Below are 12,342 nucleotides of genomic sequence, written 5' to 3'. Positions count from 1 at the left end.
TCTTTCAGAATGTTGACATTTTGAAGAGGCCAGGCAAATTATTTTGTATTGTGCCCCTCAATTTGGATTTATCTGATTGTCTTCTCCTGCTCTAAGTGATCAATCCATTTTTTTTTTTTAAACTTTATCATAGGGGAATGTCCGAACATGTACAGAGATAGACAAAGCAATATAATGTACCTAACGTATGCATTTTGCAGCTTCTTCAGTTATCAGTGCATGGCTAATTTTTTTTTTTTATTTATAACTCCCCACTTCCCAGATTATTTAGAGGCAAATCCTAGACTTAGGTTCTTTCAGCTGGAAATATTTCTGCATTTGGCTCTAAAAAATGACTCTTTAAAAAAAAAAACAAAAACACTTAACCACAATACCAGCCTATCTTAAATCAAAAAAAAAGAAACAACCTTCCTGACAGAAGAAGGTGATACCACCTGGAAGTATTCTTGCCAGAAAACTTGTACCTCAGTCTGATGAACTACCAGCTAGATCTAGATGTGCCTAACAGCTGACTAGAAATACAGAGGTGGGAGGAACACAGTGGAGATGCAGTCAGCAAAGGCCAGAATGTGAAGTGTCTATAGGAGAAATGACATGAAAATAGTAAAACAGAAAGGAAAGGATGAACCTTTCCTTGAAAAAGACACATCAACCAAATGTAAAGTGTAACTGTTTTGTGGGTCCTGATTTGAACAAACCAAAGCAAGAAAAGAGGGACAATTTGGGGAATTTGAATGCTGATTGGATATTTGGTGCTGTCAAGGAATTATGCAGTTTTTAAGCTGTGACAGTGTCTGTGTAGTTAAATTTTTTGAAAGTTCTTACCCAGTAGAGGTAACATACTGAAACATTTATGCAAGAAATATATGGAGTTTGATTCATAAAAATGTGGGGATTGGCCCTGAGTTCATCATTGCTGAAACTGGGTGATGGGTACTTGTGATTCAGTATGCTCTTCTCTCTGCCATTGTGTATCTGAAATTTTACAAAATAAAAAGATTTTTTTAAGATAAGGGTTAGTGGTAAATCTGTTTCAGACATTTGTAATGCACATAACCATTATTATTATTATCAAATTTCCCCCAGTGTTAGTCTCCTTTATTAGAATAATAAAGATATATAGTACTGTGTTCTTTTTTGAATTGTATGTAGGACTTATTTTTTCATTTTTTTTTTAAGGTAATGAGCATGGTGTCAGGATTTGCACCATTAATTTCTGCAGGTATTTTTTCAGCCACTCTTTCTTCTGCATTAGCATCCCTTGTGAGTGCTCCCAAAATATTTCAGGTAAGTATTTTCACAGTACAATCTTTATTAAAGGGGAGGGTAAGGTAATATATTTCAATTTAGTATTATTAATATTTTCAAATTATTTACTTCTGTCAGCCTAATATGTATATGATATGTACACACATATCAAGACTGTTATATTTAATTTTATGCATATAAATGTGAATGTGTATATTTACATAAACGTTTGTATATTTACTTACTGTCAGGGTATAGTCTTTGAATTTTGTTTCTGGAAGTGGTGATGGATTTTTGCTTCTTTTGCATACTCTGTTAGCATGAATTTTCGTAACGTCTTATCAGGGATAAGGAGTACAATCCACGACCATAAATCAGAAGAGTTAAAGTATCTTGTCCCTGTTAGCTTAATGCCAACCTAAATGTTTTATGTTACAAATATTTGAACGCCTAATATGTGCCACACATTGTGTTAGGTACTCAGGGTATAATGATAAGTAGGATAGACATTATGTCCCTTTAATGAGCATTAAACAAATAGCTGATTCTGAGTAGGAAATACTTATTACTAAATCAAACAAATGAAATGTTGATTCTGCAGTTTTGTTCTTAATGTTGTAGTTTTAGCCAGTTAGTACAGTAAAGGTATAGAATATATTTCTCAAAACATTTCTCAGTAATGTTTTAAGAAAAGAGATTAAGTTCTATAATTAGGATTTTTATCTGGTTTAAGTCTAGGATTTGGACTTGGTCACACCTCTGTTATACTGATCAAGCTTCCAAATTTATTTTTATTCCTGCTTCTCTGATTCCTTCTTCATAAAAGAATTTCAGCATGGTGGTGAGGTGAGGCGGATGAAAACTTCAGTGGTATTCTAAACCAACTACCTTTCTGATGCTTGAAATATTTGAATCTCCTATACAGTCTGTAAGCGAAGCAGTGTGAGACAGGGGAAAAAAAGAGGACCAAGAATTAGACACTTGGGTTCCATTCCTGATTAACCAATTGTAACTGTAAGCAAATCTGTATGTCTAATTTCAACATCTTTCATTTTCATGTTTACTTTTCTTCTTTAGGCTCTATGTAAAGACAACATCTACCCAGCTTTCCAGATGTTTGCTAAAGGTTATGGGAAAAATAATGAACCTCTTCGTGGCTATATCTTAACATTCTTAATAGCACTTGGATTCATCTTAATTGGTTAGTCATATAAATGGTGTGCTAATGTAGATTTTGGTGCATTTATACTATTAGTGCTAAACATTGAATTATTAAATTATAAACAGAATCTTACTTTGCCTTGTATACTAAGTTAATTTCTTTCTGATTAAATGAAAGAGTGTTTAGAAAATATTGCAAATAATAGCACTCAGTACATATTTGCTAGAATTATTACCATCATTAAGTCCCCGTTCGGACTGGAGGGAACTCTCTAGGTTCTTGTCACTAAGGCGAATATCATAATAGCATGAGGGAAAGGATTCCAGTATCCCCGTCAAGGTAGAGCCTTTGCTGATCCACATTTTGGCACTTTTGCTTCTGATTACAAGTGAGCTAATGGGTCTTCCACTATGCTGTGGAAGACATTGGACTTTTATTAAAAGTCTGATTGTACTACCAAATGTGGACCCTAACTCTCATGTAATGGTGCTAGGTATATATTTGGTATTACTACTTTTGGAGAACAAGTTGGCAACATTTAGTCAAGTTTCTCATCCAGCAGTTCTCTTTAGAGCTATATACCCTAGAGAAATGTGCATATATACTCAAAGAGCCGTATACAGGAATGTTTTAGTGGCATTAAATCTAGTAGTGAAAAGTGGAAGCAACCTGAATACCTATCAACAGAAGAATGAAACTGCAGAATAATATTTAGCAGTAAAAAAATGAGTAAACTTGGTTTTCATATGTCAATATGGGTGAATCTCAAATATAGCAAATGGAAAAAATCAAATTGCAGAATGATACATATACAATGTTATTGATGTAATTTTTAAAACTTCCAAAATAGTACTACGTAATGTTTATGGACTATATATATGTGTAGTAAAACTATATAATATTATTGGAAAGAATTGACCAACTTTGAAAGAGTGAGATATAAAGGGAGTTTCAACTGTGTACATAAGGGTTGATTTCTGAAAATTAAAGTATATGAAGTATATATGGCAAAATGTAAGTATTCATTAAATCTGGATGGTGGATATAGGGGTATTCATTATACTATTATCGAAAGGTTTGAAATAATTCATAATTTTGTGAAGCTAAGAAATGTCTAGTATGTCACTCTCAATATGCCTCATGTTTCTTTTGCAGCTGAACTGAATGTTATTGCTCCAATTATCTCTAACTTCTTCCTTGCATCATATGCTTTGATCAACTTTTCAGTATTCCATGCATCACTTGCAAAATCTCCAGGTGATTTCACATTTTTTAATAGTTTCGTAAATGTGGTAATGTCTTTGATTTTAGAGAAAATAAAACTTTAACATATTTTAAAAGATAGTATATGTGGGATTAGCTCATTAATGCTCAATCTGTCTGTATGGTTGAGTGAAATTAAGTGAATTTTCAAAGGGCTCTTTATCATGAAATTTACTGGTAATAACTCCATTTCTTCAAAGCGTTTAAAATAGCATTAATCTTAGTTTCAATTTTTATTTTAAGAATATAAATTATAGAGGTGGATGTGAATATGGCTATAGAAGGGCAACACCAGGGATCCTTATGTTAGACTCCTTTTTATCTTGACTGTATTAATATCAACTTAGTTGTGATGTTGTATCATTTTGCAAGATATTATTGGGGGAAACTAGCTAAAGTGGACTTGGACTCTCTATATTATTTCTTACAACTTTGTGTAAATCTCAGTTGTCTCAAAATTAAAAGTTTAATTTTTAAAAAAGAATATAAATTTTATTGAAATAATTTAAAAATAATATTTTTGTCTATAGAACTACCTATGAATGATAATTTTAAAACATGGTCTTCAACATTTTTTAAAGTGAGCTTAATTCATAACTACTTCCCCAAATGGGAAAATATGTTTCTATAGTCAATTTTTAGTTTTGCTAGCAAGTAGATGAATTTTTAATGATTCTCAAGAACATTTTGTTTGAAGTGTTTTGTATGTTCATTAGAATATGGATATGTCTCATGGTAAAAACAAGAAAGTAAAGCCACACTGTTGAGGACTCAATTTGAAAGTTCCCTTTTTAAATCTTGTCTGGTTTTCAGCGTTCACTAAGGTTGGTTGATTTACACTTATACATTAAAGAGAGTTTATTGAATATAGAACTAAAGATAAAATAATGTGGAAGTAAATATATGTACCCTCCCTCTTCACTATCATCAAGAATCGTGAAATTAAATTGTGATCAATAATGGTCTGTGACTTTACTGTTATATATTAGCCTTATATTTAATGTTTAAAGCCCTCTCAGTGTAGCAGCCACAAAGAAAGATATTTTGTGCATACATATGTACCGTTGTCTAAAGCAGATGAGGTTTCTGAGTGACTGATTTATGTATTTTACTTGTTATTGTTAGGATGGCGTCCTGCATTCAAGTACTACAACATGTGGATATCACTTATTGGAGCAATTCTTTGTTGCATAGTGATGTTTGTCATTAACTGGTGGGCTGCACTGCTAACATATGTGATAGTCCTTGGGCTGTATATTTATGTTACCTACAAAAAACCAGGTCAGTGGCCTTTTCTATTTAGTATTTCAAGCTAGAAAACTTGTAGAAGTTCTTTGTTACTTTTCATATCTAAGCATCATATTTTGTATATTTGAAAGGAACTTTGTGTAAAACCTAAAATAGTTTATTTCCAAATACATGTAGTTTTAATGAAGCAGTTACTTTAAGACTTTTTATTCTATGGAATTCCATTCTTACCCATAAATTTAACTAATCCTGTGTGTAGAAATGTAACAGATTTATTTAATTAACATCCTGTTGCACTCAATATATTTTAAAATTATTCTTTGATTGTACTTGCCGTACAGTAGTTGCCAGCCTAATAAGCATATGTAATACCTACTGTGGTCTTAGTACCTACTGTAGTAAGTACTGAGCAATTCACAAAATACTAGACAGCATAGTATCTTCCTGATAGCTTACTGTGTAACAGGAAAAATTGGACAAACAGGTGTTAACTGGGAAATTGTTAAAGATTACCTAGGATGTGTTGTATTGATAACTGTTGGGTAGAGTATATGATGATTGATCCAGTAGTCAGTATGGTGACCTATAAAACAGAAGAAAGATTCAGTGAGAAAGGTTTGAAAAATTTTGGCCCAATAGAATAGATTAGGAAGAGATTACAAGAGTAGTTTGCAGTGTAGTCATTTTACACAATGAGGAAAGATTTTGTAATGCAGATATAAAACAATGAGGTTGTTTTGGATTAGAGTGGTAGCTTTAGAAGTGAAATTGACAAAGAAGGTATTGTTTTAACCATCTTAGAAGTAATTATTTCTCTAATATGCCTGTTAAGTCTCCAAATTAACAAATGTCTAAAACCATCATTTATTGTCCAGGCTGTTTATTCAATAAGGAATAAATTTGCCTGTTCAAATAGCTTAAACTGTTAAATACTATAAATAGTACTTCTTAACAATCAGAGATCTCTCTCTTTCCCTTTAGACCTTTGGCTATATAAACAATAATTTTAAAATGTTTTCTTTGTCTGTGAAAGACTCTGGAGTTGCATGTACAGCATGGGTGCAGCCCTGTCATCTCAGTCTTTTCTAAACCATACTTTCTGCTTTAAATGTAATTACTGTAGTGCAGGATTAGCATTGTCTTAATGTCATGCTATGGACTTGAAGTATTGTAAGTTCGGAGTAGAATAGTTTGTTTTAGCAATTGGCTTTTTTAAATATGAAAGCCCTGTTTACTTCTCTATGTGTCTCAAAATTGGTTAATGATTGTTTATTAATATTGATGTTCTGCTTCGTGAACGCTATCTTCCTGCAGATGTGAACTGGGGATCCTCTACACAAGCCCTGACTTACTTGAATGCCCTGCAGCATTCGATTCGTCTTTCTGGAGTGGAAGACCATGTGAAAAACTTCAGGTGAGCTATTAGGTAACATAGAAACATTTTGTCCTAGGTGACAATTCTTCACTTACTGTTCTGTAAAATTTTCATATGCTAATATTTCATGAAAGGTTCTCTAAAAGCATAAAACACTGTTTTGTGTTTTGTTTGGACTTGGCAGTTTATTCAAAAGCAAAGTTGAGGTTTATTAGTTATCAAAATTTTACAAAGATAAATTATCATCTACCTTACAAAAATGTGAAAGTTTTAGAGGTCTCTTATTTGAAGACTTTAAATGGTAAGTATCCTAAAGGGAACAGTTCTTTCTCTGTGTTGCCATTGAAGTTATATAACTACTGTATAACTACAAGGTATGAAATTCATAAAGATTTTTGACATACCTTATTTTGTAGTTTTACTAAGGCACTGAATATTTTCACGTTAGTTGCTTCTTTTCTCATCATTGACTAACTGGAAACCAGTTTTAGCGATGAAGTGTCAATGCTTTATTCATTTATGTGTTCTTTAAAAGATTGGCACCTGAGCTAACATCTGTTGCCACTCTCTTTTTTTTCCTTCTCCCCAAAGTCCCCCAGTATATAGTTGTATGTTCTCGTGAGTGCCTCTGGTTTTGCTGTGTGGGATGCTGCCTCATCATGGCCTGTTGAGTGATGCCAGGTCCACGTCTGGAATCCAAACAAGGGAAAGTGGAGTGTTCAAACTCCACTCGGCCACAGGGCTGGCCCCAGAATCAATACTTTAGAGTAAAGAGCATTTATTACTATTTTCCTCAATAAATGACTTAATGTCTTTTCTTATAATAATCAGTCATCAATTTAAACTATTCCTTAATTTAATATGCTAATAATTGAGATTCAGTTCTTAAAGCTCTACTGATATATATTTGTCTAAATCCAGAAATATTACTTACTTATATAGAGTCTTAGAAATTATAAATTATTATTTATACGTGGTTGAAAGTAAGCTGCTCATTTTTTAAAACTAGATCATTAAACAGTCATTCTCATGTTGTTCACTTAATCCTGGCTGTGAGCAGGTGATTTTTCTGTAGTCATAAATAATCATCTCTCATTGGCTTCTGCACAATAAACATGGAAATATTTTCCATATGTGTCAGTAAACCAAAAGGGAAAATGTTTTTTAAAGAATTCCTAAAGAGTGAGTAAGCACCAGAAAAGAATTGATCTACCAAATTTCTCCTAGGAAGAAAAGTCTCTGTGTATTCTTTTTGTTAGTCTTTTGGATCCTCCTCCCCCCGCTTTCTTTTTCTAGAATGAAAGGTTCCCAGAGCCCACAGATCTTCAGCTTTGGAATAGAGAGAAATTGAGAAAAGAAAAAGGAATAAGGGGCCGGCCCCGTGGCTGAGTGGTTAAGTTTGTGTGCTCGGCTTCAGTGGCCCAGGGTTTCCCTGGTTTGGATCCTGGGCGTGGACATGGCACCGCTCATCAGGCCATGCTCAGGTGGTGTCCCACATAGCACAACCAGAGACAGTCACAGCTAGAATATCCAACTGTGTACTGCAGGGCTTTGGGAAGATGAAGAAGAAGAAAAAAAAGAAGATTGGCGATAGATGCTCAGGTGCCAATCTTTAAAAAGGAAAAAGGAATGAGAGCTGGGGAGGAAACCTTTAATTTCAGCACATTTTGGATAGTTGATGCCAAGTATGGCAGAAAATAGAAATCACTCCTTTATGTGAAAAGTTGTATCCCAGAACTGAGAGTATGACCCTGAGTCAAAGTTAATTGGCCATCAATAAAAACGTGTTGCTTTGGCTTATTGTAATGATGGGAACATTTAAAAAAGTATTCCAATGTGGTTTTTTAAATTTTTATCAGAATTATACATGAACATAGTTTAAAAAGGGAAAACTTAGGTTTATCATGAAAATCAGTAGTTGCCCCACTCCTCATGTCCCTATTTCTCTCACACCACAGGCAACTACTTTCAACTCTTACCTGATTCGTTTAGTAGTTCATATTCCCAAACAACATGCTTGCCTTGCTGTACTTTTTGATTTTTAATTTTAGGCGTTATCCATTGGAGTCTTTCATTTACATGCACCCACAACACACATGCACCTTTCCCTTCACCCCATCCTCCAAGTATAGCTTTATGTCGTCATTTTGATTAAATCTGTTTTGGTATTTATGTTTTTAGGACTTTTTAAACATGATTCAGACCTGAGCCATGTAATAAACTATGATTGCTTTTTCTTTCCTGTACAGCTTTTTTGTTATCTCTGGAGCCAATAATTTTCTTTCTTTCTTTTTTTTTTAATGTTTAACTTTCTATTTATCACTATCTTGGCCTTCACCAAGCTTGCTGAAAGACTTCACTTTGTAATTTCTATTTCCTTGAAGTGTCTTTTTCATCATTTCCTGTTTCTTTAGTTTGGGTTCTTAGATTTAGCCTGGTCTGAAGCATCTGTGATGGAAGTGCTGCGCTGGTAGGTGGGGCTTGTCGGTGAAGCCCTTAATGTAGATTAATGTGGCTTTGCTGGTTCTTTCAGAAGTTTAAGTTGTCTTAAAGGCTTGCTCTTTTGATTTGATTAGATTTTCTGAGAAAAGAATCTTTTAATCTTTTGCTTGTTGATAACATCCTGGCTACCAGAGTTCTAAGAGCCAGGTGGGAAAGGAGCTCAGAGATCTCAGGATTCAGCATATGAATGTTCTTTTAACTACCCTGTTTAAGGAGCTACTCCTGCCCTCAGCTGTTGCTGGAGTTTCCCAGACCAGAGGCCCTCTCTGAGCAGTAATAAGCCCTAGCCTAACAGGATTGGGGAGGAAACGGGACAGTTTCCCCGTCATGGTGATCGAAATGATTTGTTTTGTCTGGTTGCTTGTTTTGCACACTTTAAGTCAGTCCTTCTTATTTTAGTTTAACACATTGCCCCTGCCGCTCTCAGAGACACCTACTGCCTCTAACTCTTAGCCATTTTGGTGATTTTTGGGTGTAAAATCAGGTACCTTTACAACTTTCTCTTGTGTTCATTTAGGATTTAGCCTTTTCCTAATTTGTCATTCCTTTCTTGTTTTTCCATCTGCTTTCTGGCTTTCAGTGTTTCATTGCTATCGTGACCTCTCTTGTTCCCCGTATTATCGTGGTTTTGTGCCTTGAAAAATCCGGTTATACCATAAAGATTTTTGAGGAAGGAGTTAAAACGAAGATCTTGTAGTTTCTTTGGCCCATTTCCCAACGTGTTTGTGCGCGCATGTACGCACGAGCTTCCCCACACTAGCAAGCAGTGCATGGACATCAGCAAGGTGTTTGAAAATTCAACTCAATTCTGACACTATCTACCCAAAGACAGAATCGGACTCCACAGGTAAAGGGCTCAAGCTCACAAGACTGCCCTCCACTGCAAACACCAATCACAACCCCAGGTTGCTACCTGTGCTTCTGACCCACCGGCTATAAATCAAAGTTCTCACAACTCCCTCATTGAGTTGGATTAATTTGCTAGAACTCAAGAAAACATGTTTACTAACTAGATTACCAATTTATTACAAAGGATACAAATCAACAGAGATGAAGAGCTACCTAGGGCGAGGTCTCAAACAAAGGAGCTTCTGTCCTTGTAGAGCTTGGAGCCGGGCACCATGGCACCTGGAGACGTTCGGGTTCCCCAAAGTGGAAGCTCTCTGAAAAAAGGGACTAACAGGCTGTCTTTTGGGTTTTTATGGAGGCTTCATTATGTAGTCATGATTGACTAAGTCATTGGCCATTGGCAATTGATTCAACCTCAAGCCCCCGCCTCCCCCTTCCCTGGAAATCAGGGAGTGGGGCTGAAAGTTCCAGTCCTCTGATCACATGGCTGGTTCTCCTGACAACCTTCTTTAGCATAAACAAGACACCCATTTCACATGGCCCTGAAGCATTTTCACAAACTGAGGACAGGAGCCAGGAACTGTGGATGATGACCAAGTATATCTGACAAGTATATTTCCATCATCTGGATGACCAAATATATATAGTTTTTTTAAATCACAATATCATAGAAGGCAAATATTCACTTCCTGTCATTATTACTCAGTCATCCCTAATATATTTTGTATATACCTTTTTTGGTATGATAAAACTATACCAAATTATGCCTTTCCAACTATTTAGTAAAAATAGGGGCTATAGTTAATTTCCCAGAGTACTAGGTTATATTAGTTCAAGTGTAGGTTAGACTACCATAACAAAAAAGCTGAAAAAATATGGTGGCTAAACAAGACAGGCCATCAGTGTTGTGTGATATTCCAGAGGTAAATGGATAGTTCATGGCAAGTAGGCAGATTTGTTGCACTTGGTCATTCATGTCTCACATTGCTTGAATCTTGTCAGTCTGCCATTCCCTAGGAGGTGTTTTTGTCCATGTGGTTGAAATCATCAGTCACCACATCGTTGGTCTAGCTTACAGGAAAGAGAAGGAGAGTATGGAGGTTGGCCAGCTTCCTTTTTAAAGGACATTACCTGGCAATAGGAACATCGTATGGGCTGTAAATCAGTCAGGGGGCCACTTTTAGCTGATGGGAAGGCTAGGAAATATAATCTCTAGCTGCGGAGCCATGTAACTTGCTAAAGCTCAGACAGGAGACTGGACTATTAGGAGTCAGGGCCATAGAGTTTAATTTCATGTTCGATTGCCAAAGCAGTTCTCCCAGACATAAATTGGTTTTTCAGATAGCTTGCTAACATTCTGAATAAGTTAGTTTTTTTAAAGTCCTTATTCAGTTTTCATGCTTATTTTATGAGTATAGCTTAGGAACTACCCTAAAATTTAGTGGTTAAGTCAGAATTTTTAGTCTATTTGCTTTTTGATAAAGTTTGTTCTAATTATGTAAATTCTTGTTTTAAAGGATTTTTGCTAGTCTGTTTGAACTTATAAAATGGATACCTGAATATTTTTTCATCAAGTAAGATTGATTTACATTTCTAGTTAGCAAAAATCAAGAGTTAAGAATATATGAAAGTCATGCCACTGTCTTGTGTTTGCAGAGGCAATTAAATTCAATTTTGGCTTTCACCATAATTAATTAGAAAACTTTTAGTTCAGGTAGAAATCTTTTCTTCACCATAGGTGGTTTTACTCATATGACAACAGTCATTAAGCTAGTTTAGAGATGGCTGATATTACAAAGTAGAAGTAATTATGATGTGATCAAGCTAAGAAAGAAAGTGACCTGTTTTGTACATAAGGGCAAGGCTATGCTCCCAGGCAGTTTTGTGAACTCTGAAAGAACTGGAATTATGACCTTTAGAAGAAGAACAGTTGTTACCTGTTTTCTACCCATCACGGTCATTTCTTTCTAGAGTCACTACCAGAATCTTGATGTATAGTTTTGCTATTTTAGAAGGACAGTTGGCATGATGTTTGTTCCAAGAAGGTTTTGTTTCTGTACTTTTCATGTACCAAGAAACCCTGGTTAAAAGTCATCTTCTCTGAGAATCCTGTGGCCTGTGTCTTGAGGATTTTTGTATAAAGGAGATTCTAGTTTAATAATATATTCTAGCTTAAAATCATGTCCATGTTACCAAAAACCTAAACTTCTCAAATTTTGTTTTTCTTTTTGATCTTAAATTAGGCCACAGTGTCTTGTTATGACGGGTGCTCCAAACTCACGGCCAGCTTTACTTCATCTTGTTCATGATTTCACAAAAAATGTTGGTTTGATGATCTGTGGTCATGTACATATGGTAAGTGTTAGTTTTTTATATTAAAATATTTTTCACTTTGGGTGTATACTTTATAATTTGTAGGACTTTCTAGATCTGAAATGATTTGACAAGATAAATCTATTGAGGTTTTGTTGGTTTTTTTCTGAGGAAGATTTGCCCTGAGCTAACATCTGTTGCCAATCTTCCTCTTTTTGCTTGAGAAAGGTTCGCCCTGAGTTAACATCTGTGCCAGCCTTCTTCTATTTTGTTTGTGGGTTGCCACCACAGCGTGGCTGCCAACAAGTGGTGTAGGTCCACGTCTGGGAACTGAACCCATGTTGCCAAAGCAGGGTGTGCCAAACTTAACTGTGGGGCTGGC

At 35.2% G+C, this 12,342-nt stretch overlaps 1 protein-coding gene across 1 annotated transcript in view; it reads left to right on the top strand.

Annotated features, from left to right (window-relative positions):
* The window catches only part of SLC12A2 (solute carrier family 12 member 2), a 101,763-nt gene that overhangs the window by 63,131 nt on the left and 26,290 nt on the right, over positions 1-12,342 (top strand). The window contains exons 11-16 of the mRNA XM_046666402.1: positions 1,180-1,287; positions 2,326-2,449; positions 3,566-3,667; positions 4,799-4,954; positions 6,236-6,335; positions 11,891-12,002. Of these exons, the coding sequence (XP_046522358.1) occupies positions 1,180-1,287; positions 2,326-2,449; positions 3,566-3,667; positions 4,799-4,954; positions 6,236-6,335; positions 11,891-12,002 (702 nt within the window). The remainder of the gene's footprint in view (positions 1-1,179; positions 1,288-2,325; positions 2,450-3,565; positions 3,668-4,798; positions 4,955-6,235; positions 6,336-11,890; positions 12,003-12,342) is intronic.

The sequence above is a fragment of the Equus quagga genome, chromosome 7 (genome assembly GCF_021613505.1).
Source record: "Equus quagga isolate Etosha38 chromosome 7, UCLA_HA_Equagga_1.0, whole genome shotgun sequence".
NCBI classification, from domain to species: domain Eukaryota; kingdom Metazoa; phylum Chordata; class Mammalia; order Perissodactyla; family Equidae; genus Equus; species Equus quagga.
Note: the sequence above shows the minus strand (reverse complement) of the source record. Positions and strands in the feature narration are given on the sequence as shown.